General features: G+C 32.9%; 1 protein-coding gene and 1 long non-coding RNA gene across 5 annotated transcripts; one reads left to right on the plus strand and one right to left on the minus strand.

The window, feature by feature from the left end:
• Positions 1–8,180: 8,180 nt before the first annotated feature.
• LOC109788925 (Leucine-rich repeat transmembrane protein kinase) lies at positions 8,181–20,345 on the plus strand. Of its 3 annotated transcripts, XM_020347795.3 has the most exons (24): positions 8,181–8,446; positions 8,848–9,022; positions 10,723–10,794; positions 11,435–11,503; positions 11,626–11,697; positions 11,884–11,955; positions 12,084–12,155; positions 12,533–12,604; positions 12,692–12,763; positions 12,854–12,928; positions 13,011–13,082; positions 13,990–14,061; positions 14,147–14,212; positions 14,935–15,000; positions 15,091–15,129; positions 15,252–15,310; positions 15,949–16,331; positions 16,434–16,629; positions 17,905–18,051; positions 18,267–18,385; positions 18,734–18,944; positions 19,040–19,280; positions 19,383–19,533; positions 19,865–20,345. In XM_020347795.3, exons 1-24 carry the CDS (start codon positions 8,332–8,334, stop codon positions 20,249–20,251), a joined length of 3,075 nt encoding a protein of 1,024 aa, XP_020203384.1. In that variant the 5' UTR covers positions 8,181–8,331; the 3' UTR covers positions 20,252–20,345. The 3 variants fall into 3 exon arrangements, with proteins under 3 accessions (XP_020203384.1, XP_082919376.1, XP_029124546.1); XM_083063250.1 differs by lacking the exon at positions 10,723–10,794; XM_029268713.2 differs by lacking the exons at positions 8,181–8,446; positions 8,848–9,022; positions 10,723–10,794 and adding an exon at positions 10,826–10,907.
• Positions 13,422–17,905, minus strand: LOC109788954 (uncharacterized). 2 transcript variants are annotated; one of them, XR_014429503.1, is made up of 5 exons: positions 17,744–17,905; positions 15,054–15,187; positions 14,882–14,978; positions 13,951–14,041; positions 13,422–13,848 (listed from the first exon to the last, which is right to left on the minus strand). It is a non-coding gene; the product is annotated as an uncharacterized LOC109788954 (long non-coding RNA). The 2 variants fall into 2 exon arrangements; XR_003802774.2 differs by lacking the exon at positions 17,744–17,905 and adding an exon at positions 15,849–15,989.
• Positions 20,346–20,421: the final 76 nt, after the last annotated feature.

Below are 20,421 nucleotides of genomic sequence, written 5' to 3' on the forward strand. Positions count from 1 at the left end.
TAAGTATTTCTCACTTATTCCAACTTTGTTCAATGTGAGACTCTTTTTCACACTTACACTTCAACTATATATTTATTAAAGTAATTAAGAAAAAATATTTTTTTTGTCTACTAATTGATAAAATATTGATTTAATTTGATATAAATAAGCAATATATTCCGCAAAATAAAGAAAATATGTGCTTGTATGAAAAAAAAATACAAAGAAATTGTTATTCTTTTAAGTACAATATCAAAAAAAAAAAAAATATAGAGATAAATAGTACATTTTAGAACAAACACGAGTGGTTTGGGAATTGGATTTTGGTCATCATGTATTTTTTAGGTTATTAAGGGTTTTGCTAAGTATCTTATATATATATATATATATATATATATATATATATATATTATTGGTTAGTGATAAAGAAATATTCACATATTTTATTAAATAACTTTATTTGTTAAAAAAGAAATATTAAAAAATTATAATATTTTTATATTGAAAATTTTAAATTAAGATAAGGCATTACCTCATATGAAGCTTAAGTCAACCATTAATATCTTTGAAGATTTCTAATAAGATTATACATCGCTTACCCATCCCCACTACAAGTCCACATAGAAATTATAATAAGGAAACTCATTAACATTATCATTCAACTAAAATATATATATTTTTTTACGGAATCTTATTTGATAAATTTAAGTGTTCATTTTTAAAATTAATGAGACAATATTTTATACAACACATGCTCTCATTTTTAGTAAGTTATATACCTTTTTTTTTATAAATTTTTTTTTATGTTAAATTGAATAAATTCTGTAAATTAATTATTTGTCTTGATGCGTATAAATTAGTATTGAAATAACATTTTATCAATTAAATGAACTTTCAAAAATATTAAATTGAAAATTTTGAATTTTTTATTTTATATTTTGATTATTACTAACAAAATAGTTATCTATTAATCAAACTAATATTTTAAAATATTTACAGTCTTCAAGTATATTTGGTCAATTTGAAAATATAAGGGTACTCGTATATTCTAGAAGAGTGTTGACTTAGGTGTGTTTCAATTGACCAAAATCTAAGTGTAATTACTCATCTGTTGTAAAAATAATTGTAATTACTTGTAAATGAAACTTCGATGTCTCAAGTCAGTAAAAATTACATCAAAATAAGAATGCTTGTTAATATGACAAATGACGACATCAGTTATATGTATAGAATCAAAATTAGGTCAGATTATTTAGTGCACATGGGCTAAGGATTCTCATGAGTAGTAATATCATATATATCTTTTTTAACAATATATAGGGTAACTTTACTCCTAATTGATGTGTGATTCATTTGTTCTTAAGTGTAACTTAAGCATTCAATACCCATAATTTGGTTTCGGTCTATTACGATAATCTAGAGTTGACCTAACGTTTAGGTACATTGATGTAATGATATGGATTGAGCTTAGGCTAGTATTGTGAAAATAATAATTACATCAAAATTATAATTTTATCCATAAAATTATAATAATTATATCATGATTCGAACCTTAAAGTTACTAAAACAGTCCAAGAAGACAAACCCGTGACATATGCCTGGATACATCATGTAAGTTTTCTTTTTCATTGAAGCTTGTAATATTCATTGTTAATCATTAATTGTGAAATATGCACATAATTTCTATTTAATTTAAGTAATTATTAATATATATATATATATATATATATATATATATATATATATATATTAAACAATTATAAATGAAAGTCCTCGAATTTTTATTTTCTTTACTGCTTATACTTGCTGTATTATTAATCATGTTGTTTAAACTTTTATATCAAATATACATTAATTACGGTACCACCTGTTTATTACATTTAATAAAAGAAATGTTAAAGATAGGATAAATAAATTAAAGAATGAGCAAGTGCAAGTTACGCGTTATGATATTTGCATATGCAAAGCAGGATAGTGCGTTTAACAATTTCGAATTAACAGAGCCAATGATTGTGATGTTGAAGTCTCTCATGTTAGGGCATGCTCAATTCTACATACCAATTCAAGATAAATTTGGAGGTTATACGCAATCTTATCTACTCATCATTTGTTGCACATTTCAAAATTACAATGTTTGTGATCGATTTAGTATGCTATTAAATTGTAAAAATAGTTATACTACTGAAATATAAGTACAGAATACTTTATTTATTGTTTAAAAATATTATTAATTTAAATTTGGAGTCTCTCTGTTTTTTAAACTGCGAAAGGCAACCCATATCAAGATATATATGGCACAACACAACCAATCCCAAATCTCAATTCTATAATTATTAATGTTTGAATACATTTCCCACATCCCACTTTGCCCTTTTTCATTCACATCTTAAAAGCACGTTTCTCACGCTAGATTGCAAACTCCGTTTCTTCTTCCAAGTTTTTTTAAGCTTAGTGTAAACAAAAGCATCACACTTTTTAAACACACACATATATATATATATTTTATGAAGGGAATACCAATTTTGTGTAAAATAACATAATGAAAAGAGACTTCTTATACCATGGAGCAAGAAGCAAATATCATGTTAGAACTATATTGATGGAAGGTGGCTTAGTTCCATGCACGCCCTTGATCTTGGTTCAACAAGGGAGACTCCAAAATGGAGGTGATGTTGGCGGAAGCACAAATAGATGATGGTGAAGATGGTTTGCTCAAGGTAGTATCATCCAAGTGTAGGATGAGACCTAAGTAGGGTTTTGCTTTTATGGTGGAGATGGAAGGAGGTTAGCCAAAGGCAACCTAGAACTATGGAAAGGTTGGTGTTTAGGGTGGTTGAAGGTGGCGCACAAGGTGAAGGGAAGGTGTTTGGTGGAGGTGATGCTCCTTTTGGTTAGCTCACTTCACTAGGGTGGTGAAGGCCAACCAAGGAAGGCCAAGCTCACTCACTCACGGTGGTTTAGGGAGGAGGAGAAGGGAGGGGCCGTGGAGTTCCTAAGACTAAGGAGAATGACAATGAGGCAAGAATGCACACTCAATATCACTATAATCCAAAGTATTTACAAGTGGTGGGGTGTTGGGTATTTATAGGAGGGGAGGCATCTAGGGTTGCATTTGGAGTAGGCAAATGCATTCCAAATGAAATGCAAATGAACCCTAGATGCAACTTGGTGCCCAAGGATGGAATCTATGGGTCTAGATTGGCTACATCAAGGTGCATGATAAGATCATGCAACCTTTGACCTCCACTTGGGCCTAAGCCTTTCTATCACCAAAAATAGGTCCAATGGTCACCAAAAATACGTCACCTCCTAATGGATGCACCCTAGTCCAATTAAAGTCCTAAGCATCTAAATTACCCCATAATACAAGGGCAAAATGGGAAATACAAAGAAATAAATCCTATGACTAAAATACCCCAAAATACAAGGGTAAAATTGGAAATACAAAGAAAATAAATTCTATACCTAAAATACCCCTAAGGTAAAATTTGGAAGTAAACATAGTTAAGGCCCAAAAAGTAGGCTTATTCCTCTTCATGGGTTTTCAAGTCTAACCCATTCCTCTTGCCTCCTTCAAAATGTCACCCCTTGGGCTTCGTGGCCTTATTGATATTCCATCATTCCCTCCCTCTTGAAAAGGATTTGACCTCAAATCAAGAGGTTCGTCATGATGGGCTTTTTGATTAACAAAAACATAAAAATAAGCGTTAGATGTAAAAGTATATGATAGTAATGGAAAATGTATCCTACGAAAAAGATGGTCTAAATGAAAAGGATTAGACTCCCCAATAGTAAGGATAAGATCCTCTCTACTGTAAAGTCTAAATGGATAAATGAGACCTAAAAAGGTAGAAACACTAAAACTATAACACATTCTCCTAAAATTCTTGTCTAAACTAAAAGGACTAGACGCACTAATGTTAAGGATAGGATCCTTCCCATAGTGAAGTCTATGTGTATAACTAAAACCTAAAAAGGTAAAAAGACTAAAACTATGGCACACTAACATATGAGTCCTAAAAACTAAAATATCTTGCCTAAAGTGTACAAGGTAATGTCCTAGAGATGTGCTAGGAAACAAAGAAAGTACCACTAAAAAATTTCCTAGACAACTTTTTATTGCATTATTTGTTGGATATGTAAGAGAAAAAGGTGTTAAGATGTGTTTAGAAAAATCATATAATCTAAATTTGTCTTGTAGGGAAGTAGCCAAGTTAAGTGTAAATAAGTTTGAACTTCCTTCAAGATCAAAATTAGAAGATAAGACACCATGAGATGTATCCAACAAATTATTCAATTTTGAAGTTGGGTGCATTATTGACACAACCAAGGTAGGAAAAATCCTACACAAAGGAATGCTATTTTCCTTGGGCACCACCAAGGAAGTAGCACAAGAAGTGAGATTAAGTGAAGTCCACTTCTTCTTCACCAAATCTTGAAGTTGAGATTTGTTTGCTTTAAAAAGAGTTTGTTTTTGATTCTCTACTTCATGATTAGTGGCATCATAAGAAAAAGAGTTAAGGTTTTGATGAATGAAGAAAGTCTTTGTTAAATCATTTTCAATGGGAAAATGACTTTCTTCAAGCATAAGGCCTTTGGAGGAAATATTATCCTCCTTACTCTTCTCTAAGGGTGTTGGTTGTGTTTCTTTTTCTAACCATTCTTTAACTATTTCTACACTTTTCTTTACCTTTTCTTTCTTTCTAAGTTCCTTTTCTTGATTTTGATACCTAGTTGAGTTAACCCTATGTTTGGATTCACTATTTTCTTTCCTCTCAACTAAGGTAATAAGCAACCCTTTTATTTCTTCACTATTCTTTTCTAACTCTTTTTCTTTTCTTCTTGCTTCTTCCTCTCTTTTTATACTTCTTTTTAGGTACTCTTTTATTTGCCTAAGTTCATCCCTAGAACTAGATCTAGAACTACGCGAATTATGACTATGAACACTAGAATGCTCACTCATCTTTGATCAAAAAGGTTTTCACAAAATTTTCACAAAGAGCTAAAAAGGTTTTCACAAAGATTGATTGATAAAAAGATTTTCACAAAAAGTTTTTAAAGGTGCAAGATAAGTAGGAAAGGCTTAAATGCACAAATTGAACCTTCAAGGGGAGGTGGACTACAAAGAATCACTTAATAACCAAGCCCTCTTAAGTAGGAATCACTAAGCCCTTACCACTTTTCTTACAAAACAATTTTGACACTACCAAGTGTGTGTGTGCACGCACCCCTAGTAGGCAAAAATTAAGCCTTCTAAACGTTTTTGGAAACAAAGGATAAAAACTTAAACAATTATACTAGTAAAGCTATAAAGCATGCAATGGAAAGCAATTTAAAACAGACACTAGTCGAGGTCCTAGTGAAGGTTTTCAAATCACCTTCTCTACACGAACTAAAAACCAAGTTGTAGAGGTTTAAAATGGCCAAAAATTACAAACCAAATGGGAAAGAGGAATGGCCTAAAACAAAGAGGCCGAAAGCAAGAAAAACAAAGTAAAAAAAAAAAATGAAAGCAAGAAATTTAAGTCTTCAAAACTCCTTCTCTTTGGCTCCTTCACAAATAGCAAACGTGTTAGCACCTCTCCAAAGTGTTTACTCTCCTTTTGGTTTAGTGAAAACCCTTCCAAAGGCTAGGTTGGGTTTTGGTTCACTCCTCCACTCAATCCACCAAAGGATTGCTACTTTGCTAGTTAGGTGCTTCACCTACAAGTCAATGAGAACAACCAAGAGCAAGAGTTCCAAAGAAATAAAAACTGAAAAGGCTAATTATGAAAGGCTAAACTCAGATTGATTAAGATGAGACAAAACAAAAGAGATCAAAGGAAAGACAAGCAAAAAAAAATTAAGACTCAATCAATAGAAGCTAGCACTCAAAAGAATTAAACCTAGAATGGCACTAGAATGGTTTGTGTTTAAGTTTCACTTGATTAAGTCCTTTAGTAATTTCGGTCCAGCCAAGGTATAAGTCCCAAAATAAGTCCAAAATGGTCAAGTTCCAACTCCAATGCTAAGGTAATTTGGTCCAAGTCCACAAGTCAAGCAACAAGTCCTTTTTGTCCAAGGTATTTTTTTTTTGTCCAAGATTTTTTTTGTTCTTGTTCTTTTGGTCACGGCAATTGGCTTTTAAAATGTCCTTGGGTCCAATTTTTTTTTTTTTTTTTTTTTTAAGTTTTCAGCCCAAATAGTTGCTTAGGTTTTGCACTTGTGGTGGCACAAAATTAGGTCAAAAATATGTAGCATAGGAGCAAGACAAGTGGCGTGAATTTAGAGGTCCTTAGGGAATATTTTGAGTGGATTTTTGTACTATTTAGGTCAAGTTGTTTAGCACAAAAAGTCCAGCACCTCTTAGATTCTTTTAGGGTTCTTGGCAAACAAAAGATAAACTTAAACAAGTGAAAATGCAAGGGTAAAGATGGGCGGTTTTTCTAGCATGTGCAAGGAGGTTCACACATGGAAAATCATGGCAACATAGAACATGCTAGAATCTATTAGCATGCATGAATGACCTAGATAGGAATTCTATATGACACGCCCACTTTAAGATGTATGCATCATGGTATTTTTCATGTTTTCATGCAAGGTGTTTGGCACATACATGGAAAATGTGTAAAACAAAATATAGGAAGTAAATTGACAAAACAATAGGTAGATTCAAAAAGAAAAATGCATGATCATGTAATACTCAACCTAGCATAGAAATATGACAACCTAACAATGGAACCTAAAACATGGAAGGTTCAAGGAAAACAAGCATGAACCACACAAAAATATATTCGGTCAAGAGAGGAGAAGAAGTGAAATGACCGAATACAAAAATAGAGCACAAGGAAGACTCAAAGGAAAGACAAGGAAAGGAAACATTTACCCTTGAAGAACCATGGCTCTAGATACCACTTGATGGAAGGTGGCTTAGTTCCATGCACGCCCTTGATCTTGGTTCAACAAGGGAGACTCCAAAATGGAGGTGATGTTGGCGGAAGCACAAATAGATGATGGTGAAGATGGTTTGCTCAAGGGAGTATCATCCAAGTGTAGGATGAGACCTAAGTAGGGTTTTGCTTTTATGGTGGAGATGGAAGGAGGTTAGCCAAAGGCAACCTAGAACTATGGAAAGGTTGGTGTTTAGGGTGGTTGAAGGTGGCGCACAAGGTGAAGGGAAGGTGTTTGGTGGAGGTGATGCTCCTTTTGGTTAGCTCACTTCACTAGGGTGGTGAAGGCCAACCAAGGAAGGCCAAGCTCACTCACTCACGGTGGTTTAGGGAGGAGGAGAAGGGAGGGGCCGTGGAGTTCCTAAGACTAAGGAGAATGACAATGAGGCAAGAATGCACACTCAATATCACTATAATCCAAAGTATTTACAAGTGGTGGGGTGTTGGGTATTTATAGGAGGGGAGGCATCTAGGGTTGCATTTGGAGTAGGCAAATGCATTCCAAATGAAATGCAAATGAACCCTAGATGCAACTTGGTGCCCAAGGATGGAATCTATGGGTCTAGATTGGCTACATCAAGGTGCATGATAAGATCATGCAACCTTTGACCTCCACTTGGGCCTAAGCCTTTCTATCACCAAAAATAGGTCCAATGGTCACCAAAAATACGTCACCTCCTAATGGATGCACCCTAGTCCAATTAAAGTCCTAAGCATCTAAATTACCCCATAATACAAGGGCAAAATGGGAAATACAAAGAAATAAATCCTATGACTAAAATACCCCAAAATACAAGGGTAAAATTGGAAATACAAAGAAAATAAATTCTATACCTAAAATACCCCTAAGGTAAAATTTGGAAGTAAACATAGTTAAGGCCCAAAAAGTAGGCTTATTCCTCTTCATGGGTTTTCAAGTCTAACCCATTCCTCTTGCCTCCTTCAAAATGTCACCCCTTGGGCTTCGTGGCCTTATTGATATTCCATCATATATGTTCACCTAGAAAATTATTTACACCATAGATCTACAACGCAAATAATTTTATTTATCCCTTAAAGCTACTCAACTAGTTTTGAGTGCCGACAAATCTTTCCTAAGAATTGGTCATTACTTAAAGTTAAGAAGAATCATTCGAGCATAAAAATAATGAATGAACGAGAGTTAATTCTGGATTTCACAACCTGTGTCAAATCTTTGTTGCAACTTTCCATTTTCCAATATTTTTTTTAAAAGAAAAATAAAGTATTTTTCAATATAAAGACGCATATTGGGTTTGGCATAGTTTCCTTTTGTCCCATGCTCCTAACCATAGTATAGTACTTTGCAATTGCAACACCACCATTTATGCATCCCACTCTGATAAACTAGTCTCTCATTTTTCCTTTTCTTCTTGCAAAACCAACCAAACAGTTCAACACATTCATGGAACCCAACTTGGGTTATTCCAAGATGCTCTTTTTACTCCTTTGTTCCACTTCATTATTTTTCCTCTCACACTTGGCTTATGCAGCAACTCCCAAGCTCAACTCTCAAGAGGGTAAGTAAAACTCATTCCTTCTCTCATTGATGTTCACACACTCTTTGTGTTTGTATAATTGTCTCAGATTCAAATCAAGTTCATACTTCATCAGATTGGTTTACAATCCTTACTACTTTCCCATGTTTGTTGGAACATGGAGCTGCAAAGTAAGGCAGCGTCAAAACTTGTCTCCCTAAACTCTTTTCTTTGGATATGTATATATATATATATATATATATATATATATATATATATATATATATATATATATTTAATGTTGGACTGGAAAAACAATCAAGAATCGGTTGTTTCATCATAGCCTCAATCAGTTCTATGCATATGGATCTGTGGCACCTTAAGATTCATTTGAATGTCGTTATGTTAATTTTTTCTGATTGATGGAGTTGATTTGTGTGCAGTGAAGGCATTGAAAGAGATAGGGATGAAGATTGGGAAGAAGGATTGGGACTTTGGGGTGGATCCTTGCACTGGAAAAGGGAATTGGAATGTGTCTGATGTGAGGAAAGGCTTTGAGAGTTCTGTGACTTGTGATTGTTCCTTCAATCAGAATTCTTCTTGCCATGTTGTAAGCATGTAATGCACTCTCTCTCTCTCTTTCTCTTGTTTACATCAATTTTTTGGTCCAATCCCAATAGATTCTGTGTTTTCAAGAACTAAAATTATGGCACACAATCACATGGAATCACGTGTGCAGTTAGAACTAGGGGATACGAAGAAGATTTTCTTCAAGTTTTGTTTGATTAATTAATCTTCACTGCAATATTGCTTCGAGTATTTTTTTTTACTTCAGACAGCACCTGAAGTTACCATCAAACTTCACGTGCAGCTCCAAATTCATTTTTTAAGAACAAAATTGTTTGGTTATAAATTCATGTCCTCTTTGCTGGATTCCAATAACTCTTTTAGTTGAAACAAAAAGGAAGAAAAGGGTAACGGGTGTTTCTCTATTTTCTTTTTACCTAGAATATTTCCAATGAGTCATGCATATTCTGTCTTATTGAAAGGTTTACTGTCGCGAATCTTAATCATGCACATTTGTCGTCTGTAAAGCACCACGCTGAGTGAGAAGAGGAAAATGTTTCTTGGAGTATATTATATTTTTAAAATAAATATGTGAAAAAAATAAGTGACCAAAAAAATTATATACGTATCATGTTTAATGTTAATTTTTTTATGTTTAAGTAACAAAACTCATTAATATACAAAAAACGGAGTTTTTTCGGACAAGGGTCTCGATAGCACAACCGACCCAATGCAAGTTGCAGATCTTTGACTTTGAAAACTGAAAAGGATGTGCTGTCTATATCTCTTTCATTTAGTGCAGCAATAAAGTTCTATCTGTCAAAAAAAACCCTTCTATAATTTTTTCTCGTATTTCTGTAAATTATTAACGTTCATCTGTTGGGCCATACGTACACGTTTTTGCTTAAAACTATTTTTTTTTTTGTTGCATCAAACTGTGTCTATTCTTTGGTACACTAGAGGAAAACATCAAACTGTGTGTCTAGTAAAAAGTAATTTGTTGTTTATTAATTAGGAAATATTGATCAATTAATGTTCAAAGAATGAGTAACTGTTCACAGAAGTGGGACTAGTCACTAGTCTCACAGACAGGTCAAAGACCAAAAATATACATTATTTTGGGTAGGTAACACAATCTGTTTTCAGAAAAAAAAATGATCATTTCATATTTCAATAGGTGTACATACCTTGGTTTAAGAGAGAGAGATAGGAAAAGAAAATGACAGTTCTGACAAGTAATGTGATTTAAAAAGAAGAGAGAGAAAAAACAGGATAGGAAGATGGGTGTAAAATTTGGGGCATGTACAAATTAGGCTCCTTGATTCCATATGAACAAAATACATTTTCTTTTCAATAAAAAGAAAGCAAATGAATGAAGAGTTTAACTTTGATAACACATGGTTAGTGTAAAGATTTTTATACTATCAAATATTACTAAAGTCAACCGTCTTAACATATATGACAATTCGTGATTGGTTAATAGTATAAAACACTTCAATCCTGTCAATACAATTTAATTAAATTCTTGAATTACTATAAATTCTACCGAAACATATTTTAGATTAAAATCCGTGTGTTAGGACTTCCTAAGTTTTATACACAATGGAGTGTAACAATTGGGATTCGCAAGATTGTTTTTTCTCTCATTTCATGTACTGTATTTGTTTATTGGTTGGATATCTTGGAATAATCATGTTACCACCATATAAATTCTATATCTCAGATTTTTATTTCATATTATAAATCAACAGATCCCTGAAGGCTCAGAATCTGACTGGTACTCTCTCACCAGAGTTTTCCAAGCTTCGTTATCTCAAACAGTTGTAAGATACCAAACCCCAGTTTTGAAGCCATGTCTCGTTGCTCTGCATGTTATTCCCAAGCCATCCATATATTCATGAGTTGGAAAACAATTCAAATTTTCAATTTTAAATATGTAAGATATTGTTGAGATATAGGAATATATTATTTATCTTTAGGATATTATTTAGAATTAAAAATCTTATATTTATTTTAAAAATTTGTTTCTTCTTTTAAAATTAAGATATTTTAAAACAATAATAAATAAATGCTCTTGAGATGAGAAAAATTATCCCACCTGATGAGGGGTCATCACCTTAAATGAGATAAAGGAGATCAAATGAGGTTTCTAAGTTTCGTTAGAAAATTCACCCATAAAACTTGTGAGGAAGAAGTTTCTAAGTTTCACATATAAAACTAAACTTGTGAGGGAGGGATTTTTAAGCTTCACCCATAAAACTTATAAGAATGAATTTTTAAGTTTCACTTACAAAACTTGAAGGGAGGATTTTTAGGAACATACTTGTAATAATGAATATCTTTATGGATGTAGACATGAAGGACTGAAACATGGTAAATAAAATTTTGTGTGATATTTTTCTATTCCATTATAGCGCTGACTTCTGGTGAAATGCACTAACTTTGTCTTTCACTCTGAAACAGGGACCTTAGTCGTAACATCATCACTGGTTCAATACCACTACAATGGTCTACCATGAGCTTGATTGAGCTGTAAGAATTTTTGCTTTGCATCCTTTGGTTTCTCTGCATTGTCTCTTCAATTTCTTCTTTTTATGTAATTATATAAACAACTTGAGAGTGATGTTAAAGATTCTTGTTAATTGAATATGCAGCTCTTTGATGGGAAACAGATTATCAGGGCCATTCCCCAAAGTTCTCACCAATATTACAACCCTCAAAAACTTGTATGTTGAAATCATTTCTTTATTTTCAAATGAATTGTTTGTTGACTCAATCACTTAGCATAGTCATAAATATAACGTTTTTCAAAGGCAGAGAAATTGGTTAAGATCCCAGATTGCGAATTTAGTGTAATATCCAATTTATTTCCGTAGTTTTGTTTCATTTAAATATTTGTGTGAATATCACAGGAGTATTGAAGGAAATCAATTTTCAGGCCTCATTCCAACGGCGGTTGAGAAGTTGAACAATTTAGAAAAACTGTAATTCTTTTGACCTTCTTTGTCTGCTTATTGGAATCACAATATCTGCTTCTATTCCCCCCACCCCCCCCCCCCCCCCAAACATATTATTCTAGTGTTTTTAACATGAGTAAATCATGTTTGTTTAGCATTCTGTCATCCAATGCATTCACAGGAGCATTACCACCTGCGCTTTCCAAGTTGACTAACTTGACTGATTTGTAAGTCTTTACTCCCCTATCAATTTTAATTTATCTATAATCTGAAATAAAATTAATCGTTGAATAAACAAATTTTGACATCTTCTAGTTCTAGCACATGATTACAACCTGATAGTAAAATATGCACAAAGAAGAACCAGTTGAATTGTTTTTAGTATTGGGTAGTGAGAGGTTGTAAATGAAAGTCACTGCAGGGTTTTGAATTAATTCCTATAAAGAGCTACAAAACCAAAATATTTTGTAGCTTTTCTATAAATAAATAAAAAACGATTTTGTAGCTTTATCTATTAATTGTTACTCAAGTTCTTTTACTGTTGTTTTATTTAAATTTTTAAATTTCTTTGCATACTGATTAAACTTTGGGAAACACATTTTAGGAGAATAAGCGACAATAATTTCTTTGGGAAGATACCTGATTTTATTAGTAATTGGACATTGATTGAAAAACTGTAAGTCTTCCACCTCTCTATTTCTTATTGTATTTGCTGTATACACTATACTTTATCATGTCAACCTTTTCTCTTTTGGGGTTACAGGCATATGCACGGTTGCTCTCTTGAGGGGCCCATACCTTCTAGCATTTCTGCTTTGACAAGATTAAGTGATTTGTATGTTTGTAATTCTTTATTTTAGTCATACTTTGATTATAGAAGATGAATATATCAAGTGATTGTTTTTGTTTATTCTTTGATACTTAGGAGGATAACTGACCTAAAAGGTAGTAAAGGCTCTACTTTCCCACCACTAAATAATATGAAATCCATGAAAACACTGTAAGTTCAATGACTTAAATGTTTTCTCTTTCTCTTAAATTCTTCATAAAATGACGTATTTTCCTTGGACATCAAAATGCAGGATATTGAGAAAATGCATGATTAAAGGAAAAATCCCAGATTACATTGGGAGAATGGATAAACTGAAAATTTTGTAAGTTGTGACTTACAACAGTCTTGACATGATAAATTACTGAGGACCATGTTCCACTTCAGAAGATCTCATGAATAAAATGATCCCAGAATCAATTCAATGTTGTCTTGTTCTTCTTTGCGCATAACATTGACATTATGTTCATGATAATATTATATTATTTTATCTAGATCTGAAATTCTCCGGTGCAAATTATGTCAATGATGGTATAATATGTTGATAGCAATGGGCTAGAGTAAATAATAATTACCATGAAACTTCATTCAAAGAGGAGAAACAAAAACTTGAAATGCAAGAAAACAGTAAACTAAAATGTTAAGACAAGGAGACAAAGAAAAATGATGAATTATTTTCTCTTTAGTCCTTATCTAAAATAGCTCTAAGTCTAAGAAATAGTTTGCAGAACAGAACAACTTATCTCCCTTGATCTTATTTCTGCCCAAATATACAGAAAATGTTGCTCCAAAGTAGTAGGAAAATATACAAAGCAAGCAGTGGTGTGCATCAGGTTAACAACTAGTAATTTTGGCATAAGTACTCTTATCATCTCCTCCTATGATTGTACTTTACGTTGAAATTCTTGTGTAAATGAAACAGATTGTCTTTGCTGTGTAGATTAATTTTTCAAAGTTGAATGGTTGTTGCTCTAGTGATCTATGTGTCTCTTTTGAACTTCTAACATAGACCTTGCTATTCATGCCTGTCTCTTTGAGTAATAATGAAACTTGTGAATGCTGGAGGAAGATTATAAAGACAACTATCAAGCCTGCATCAACATGAAAATGTAGAACATGCTTATATTTTTAACTGTCTTCAAGTTGAAGAGAAATGCAATTTTTTTTAAAAAAAATGCTAACCCTTTCCTTACATGATAAAATAGTTCATTTATTTATCTTCGTTGCTGTAGAGATTTGAGTTACAATGGCTTGAGTGGAGAGATACCCAAATCTTTTGCCGAACTGGACAAAGTAGATTTCATGTAAGTGGATGGATTGAATGAATCTTGTTATTGGCATATCTCATTTTTAATTCTGATGAAACAATATATTTATTAAATAATGCAGGTATCTTACTGGGAACAAGTTATCAGGGATTATACCTGGCTGGGTCCTTGGAAATAATAAGAATATGTACGTTAAATCCTAGAATTATTATATTTCAATTTTCAATCTTTCATCTTAATATTTGCTTCAGTGGCCACAAGAAACAAGGCGCCACATATATATATATATATATGAGGAGAGATTCATTTACTGCAAGAGTAAGTTTGCTTAGACATACTTTGTTCAATAACTCATGTTCTACATCAAATTTCAACGATCCAACCGTTGAATTTAAAGTTTTTAAGGCATAGATCAAATCTGCAAATTTTAAAAAAATTTAAAAATCATTTGATACTTCATTTCATTAATTCAAATCAACATATAAAATGATTTTATGATTATCCGTCAATTTGAATTAATGAAATGAAATATTAAATGATTTTCAAATTTTTAAAAATTTGCAGACTTAATCTATGTATTAAAAATTTTAAATTCAATGGTTGAATCATTAAAATTTGATGTAAAATATGAATTATTGAATGAAGTAAGTCTAGGTAAACTTATTCTTGGAGTAAACGGATCCCTCTCTATGTGTTAGAGCATTTAGAATAGAACAACAAGAAGCTAAGTCTAGTTCCACAAGGTGAAGTCTGCTACAATGATTAAAATGATGCCATTAAGTTCTATCATAAAACAATTTTTCAACAAATCCATTTAGAGAATTTAAAACATGATATATATAGTTGGATGGCTTACCCTCTATTACCAACATGAGATTAACATCTTTCATCATATATTTTGGTGCACAGTGATATCTCTGACAATAACTTCGCCTGGGATAGCTCAAGTCCAACTGAATGTCAACGAGGGAGCATGTAAGTTTTATTTATGCTTTGAGTTAAAGTTGTCCTCAATGATTGGTAGTTACCAGTTATCAATTCAACATTTTTTTGTTGTTTTTCCAGAAACCTTGTTGAGAGCTACTCTTCATCCGTGGATACACAGTAAGCTGTTGTACTTGGAATCTGCAGTCTTTTTACCCTTTCCTTTCCGGGGGATTTTCTGTAAAATTTAGTTTTGGGTATTAGCCCTAGTATATAACCTTAAATTTCTCTCTTTGTCGCAGAAATAAGATTCATTCATGCTTAAAAAGAAACTTTCCATGCCCTGCTTCAGTAAGCCAATGTAAGTGTATGACCATACTACAAGTTTCAAATTACTTTTATCTGATAGGCTGATTTAAATAGTGACTCATTTTGTGAACTGAAATTGAGTGAAATAGGTTGATGAAAAATTCTCAACTCAACATGATTTCGTAACGAGAAAAATTTAAGATATAGTCATATAACATGAATCTGCTTATGATTCTATTTATGCAAAAAGTACACTGCCTACTTCTTTGCTAATGATCTTAAGCTCAGAGTTGTACAGAAATTCAATTAACATCAAAATAAAATGAAAATGATAAATGTCCATAAGGAAAGAAACATGAATACATCTGTTTTTCTCTAAGGGGTTAAAACTAATTTCCTCTTTTTCCGATTATTTGAAATAAAAAAAGGTTGACTAATTCTAAGAAACATAAAACTGGAAGATAATTCAGCATTCTTTATTATTACAACCATTGGATGATTTTAATGACATTTTATTAAATAAATTCATGTAACTGAAGTATAAGCTTCAAAGATTTAAATAATAATCATGTTATGTTAGTGAATTTTACCTTTCTATGCTGCTGTCTTTTACCATTAGACCATTACAATTGAAAGATTTTGAATTTAAGTATTTCTTTTCAATCTTGTTTTTCATTGTTTTTTCAATAGATCAGTACTCCCTGAACATCAACTGTGGTGGTAACGAAGCAAATATTAGCGGTCATATTTATGAAGCTGATGGAGAACGAAAAGGCGCTGCAATGTTATATTACACTAGCCAGGATTGGGCTCTAAGTAGCACTGGAAACTTCATGGACAATGATATTGACTCTGATCCCTATATTGTGGTCAATACTTCTAGACTTAATGTCTCTAGAGTCAATTCACAGCTATACACAACAGCTCGGGTGTCTCCCCTTGCTCTCACATACTATGGCCTCTGCCTGATAAATGGAAATTACACCGTTAATCTTCACTTTGCGGAGATTATTTTCATCAATGATAAGTCATTTAACAGTCTTGGGAGGCGAGTATTTGATGTCTATATCCAGGTAACAGTTACTTGCATGATTTTCACATGCTGCTAAATAATTGATTCGCACTGAGTTGTGCATTGATGTAGATGGAATATATTATTATGTCCTTAAATTAAGGGGAATTTAGTGCTGAAAGACTTTGATATCCAAAGACAAGCTGGCGGTACTGGCAAGCCAATTGTGAAGACATTTAATGCAACTGTCACCCAACATACTTTGAAGATCCACTTCTACTGGGCTGGAAAAGGAACCACTGGCATACCCACAAGAGGAGTTTATGGACCTCTAGTATCTGCTATTTCAGTAAACCCTAGTAAGTCACGTATCCTGCATTTTAGTGTTATTGCTTGATAAAACTGCAGTTGAAACCATAATATGGCAATATGAATTGTTATGGAGGGGATGCTGAACCAACGTTGCAAGAGATATGTCTATATTTTAAGGCACTATTATTAATTAAAGAAAGAATAAAAAATACTAGCCTGACTAAACATATATGGATTCAGGCCTGCTACAGAAACTAGAGTGAGCTATTATGAAGTTTTATATTTTAATAGCAAATGTATGCTTCCTACTAAGGAAAAGATTTTATCATGTTTCTGAGGAAAAATAAGACCTTGTCACTCTGTTGAAGGGGAAAAGAAGTTATTGTCGCAAGCAAAGAAAATTATTTTAGGAACCAAACCAAACAAAGGAAAATAAGTTTTGTCAATCTTTTTAGAAGGCTAAATCTTAAAACCAAAATAGTATTTCCATTTCAGTTAACTAATTTTTCATTGAGAGAAAAACAAATTACTATGCTTTACTTTCAGCCGAAGGAAAAAGCAATAAATCAATAAAATGTACAAGACATGTGCAAAGTTAACTGTTGAAATCTTTGTTCTAGCTTGTAGAGAATCCCGAGCTATAAGAAAAATCCAGTCTCAAAGCTTCTAAAGGAGAATTGTAGGAATCATGTGTATTGATCCACATATATCGTACTTTATTTATAATAAATTACAATTAAGGAAATCAGGAAAGAAAAATAAGATAAAGATCCGTAATCCTAATTTTTAGCTTTACATATTTTTCATATCTTTAACAGCTTACAGCACTATGACCTCCTTTTAGTTAACCTTAGCATACCCCACTGTTGCATATATCTTCTGACTAAAAATAGTTCAAATGATCATATTTGTGTTGTGGATCATGTTTGAGAAGAGATCTTATTCCCTTCAGTATCAAGCAGATTCAAACAAGTGTTATGTGTAACAGAAACTTGATGAAGTATGTGCATGCCAAGCTACAAATCTATTCGAAGTCTAGCTAACAAGTAGATTAAAGGAAAAAGAATCAACTTGGACAGAGCAATTATTTGTTAACTTCAGCTTAGAGTTTACTAATTGGTATTAAAGAATTTAAAAATTGTAGGAAAAGGGAAATATTACCTTTCAAGTATACCTATACACTTGTTAGTTTTTGATAGACCTCCAAAATGTTTCTGTGATAAATAAAATTCATCAGTCATTCCTTTTATCTGATCCAGTTCTATCAATTTTGTTCTTCATTTCTACAAAAAGCTATGGATAAATACTTTTATCTTGCACAGATTTTAAACCTCCATCAGGGGATGGCAACAGAACTTATGTCATACTGGCAGTTAGCATAGTTGCTGGTGTTGTAGTTGTTGTTCTTCTTGTGCTGGGTGTCTTGAGGAGAATGGGATGGTTAGGAGGCAAAGACCCAGTGTACAAAGGTATCTATTATGTCATGAAGTTCTTCCAATTCTTTTATTTAGAATAAATATTTCCATTTGTCCAACATACCATCTTTTAAATATTACCATTTGTCCAACACCCTATATATTTATATGCTAGATAGAAATAAAATGAACTATGGTGGCAGATATTGTAGAGAAAATTATAGACTTTCTTGTTGAATCCAAAATTTCAATATATTGTTTTTTTCCAGAGCTTAGAGGTATAGATTTGCAGACGGGATTATTTACGCTAAGACAAATCAAAGCAGCAACCAAAAACTTTGATGCGGAAAATAAAATTGGCGAAGGTGGCTTTGGTTGTGTTTACAAGGTATTTTGATCTTCCTCAAGTTTATATTCTCGGTTACCTATTCCACCTTATGGTCCAAGGTTATGGTTAGTTCATTTGTTACTTGATTTGAAATACAAGAACAAGACACACTTTATTGTCTCTATATCTCCATTTAATTTAATTTTAATGCTTACAATTTAATAAAAAAAAAATAATATAATTTGTACTCATTAGCAAGCATATAACCTTGGTGGTTAATGAAAGATAAAATTTATCCTTGTTAATGCTGGTTAAAGTGTAATGGAGTTTTTTTAGTCCTATCTGTGGTAGGATGTGTATCAGAGTAATTGTAATGCAAGACAAAAATATACCTTGTTCATGATTCAGGGCCTACTATCAGATGGTACCATAATAGCAGTAAAGCAGCTCTCTTCAAAATCTAAACAAGGAAATCGTGAGTTTGTGAATGAGATGGGATTGATATCTGGACTTCAGCATCCGAATCTTGTTAAGCTTTATGGATGTTGTGTGGAGGGGAACCAGCTTATACTGATATATGAGTATATGGAAAATAATTGTCTATCTCGCCTTCTTTTCGGTAAGCTTCATAATGAATAAACTTTAGCATACTTACCATTTGAATCAAACATTTGACATGACCAACTAATTGATTATCCTCCCAATCACATACAGGGAAGGATCCAGACAGTAGGAAAAAACTAGATTGGCCAACCAGGAAGAAAATTTGCCTTGGTATAGCTAAAGCTATGGCTTATCTCCATGAAGAGTCCAGAATAAAAATCATACATAGGGATATAAAGGCAAGTAATGTCTTGCTCGACAAGGATTTTAACGCTAAAGTTTCAGATTTTGGCTTGGCAAAACTTATTGAAGATGACAAAACCCATATTAGCACTCGAGTTGCAGGAACAATGTAAGTTCATATTTTGCTTCTAATTCTAATGTTTTTCTTGTCAGAACATGGCATGCAATCCTCATGATAGCTTGAAGGATGTTTTTCTTGTCCTTTTTGTAGTGGTTATATGGCTCCTGAATATGCAATGCGTGGCTATCTAACTAACAAGGCAGATGTTTATAGCTTTGGGGTGGTTGCACTAGAAACTGTCAGCGGAAAGAGCAACACAAATTACAGGCCTAACGAGGATTTTGTTTACCTTCTTGATTGGGTAATTAGAATTTATCATAATGCTCACATGAAAAAGTTGGAGAACTATTTCTCATTAGACTGACTCTTTTTCTTATACTACTCCAATAACTGCCTAGTATAACGGGCTCATATAAACAAAACATAGACCAATGGATTGTGGGTTTTACTAGTTCACACACACACATATATGTGCATTTCTTTACTCGGAACTTTGCCCAATGTTATCCATAGGCTTTTAGATAATCAAACTACATTTTCCACTTTGTATTTCCAGTCCATATCATAGCTTCAGTAATAATCTTTGTACATAAATTTGAGTAACCCTGGTGTAAAATTTGAGGTTCTTTCAGGCCTATGTTTTGCAAGAGAGAGGAAGTCTTTTGGAGCTGGTTGATCCAGATTTGGGTTCAGAATATTCAACTGAGGAGGCCATGGCGGTGCTAAATGTGGCTCTCTTGTGTACTAATGCATCTCCTACACTTAGACCAACTATGTCCCAAGTTGTGAGCATGCTTGAAGGTTGGACTGATATTCAGGACCTACTATCTGACCCAGGATATTCAGCTGCAAGTTCCAGTTCCAAATTGAAGAGTATAAGAAATCACTTCTGGCAGAATCCAAGCGGAACACATAGCATGTCAATACCTAGTATATATACTGATTCCTCTGGCTCACATGCTGAAACAGAAAAAAGCTATCGTCTTGTAACCGTTAATTCAGATGGATCAGACAACTAAAGCTAATAACTATGTAAAGAGTTTTATCTTGTGGCCCGTTCCCAAGAAATTTGGGGTGCCATATTCGTGCTATATCATATATTTATTCCCATCACATATTTGTCATCTATTATACGAAATTTGAGGTGCCATATTCGTGCTACACTTACGCATTACCCTCCATAGTTCAA

The sequence above is a fragment of the Cajanus cajan genome, chromosome 9 (assembly GCF_000230855.2).
Source record: "Cajanus cajan strain Asha chromosome 9, NIPB_CcT2T_4, whole genome shotgun sequence".
NCBI lineage: Eukaryota > Viridiplantae > Streptophyta > Magnoliopsida > Fabales > Fabaceae > Cajanus > Cajanus cajan.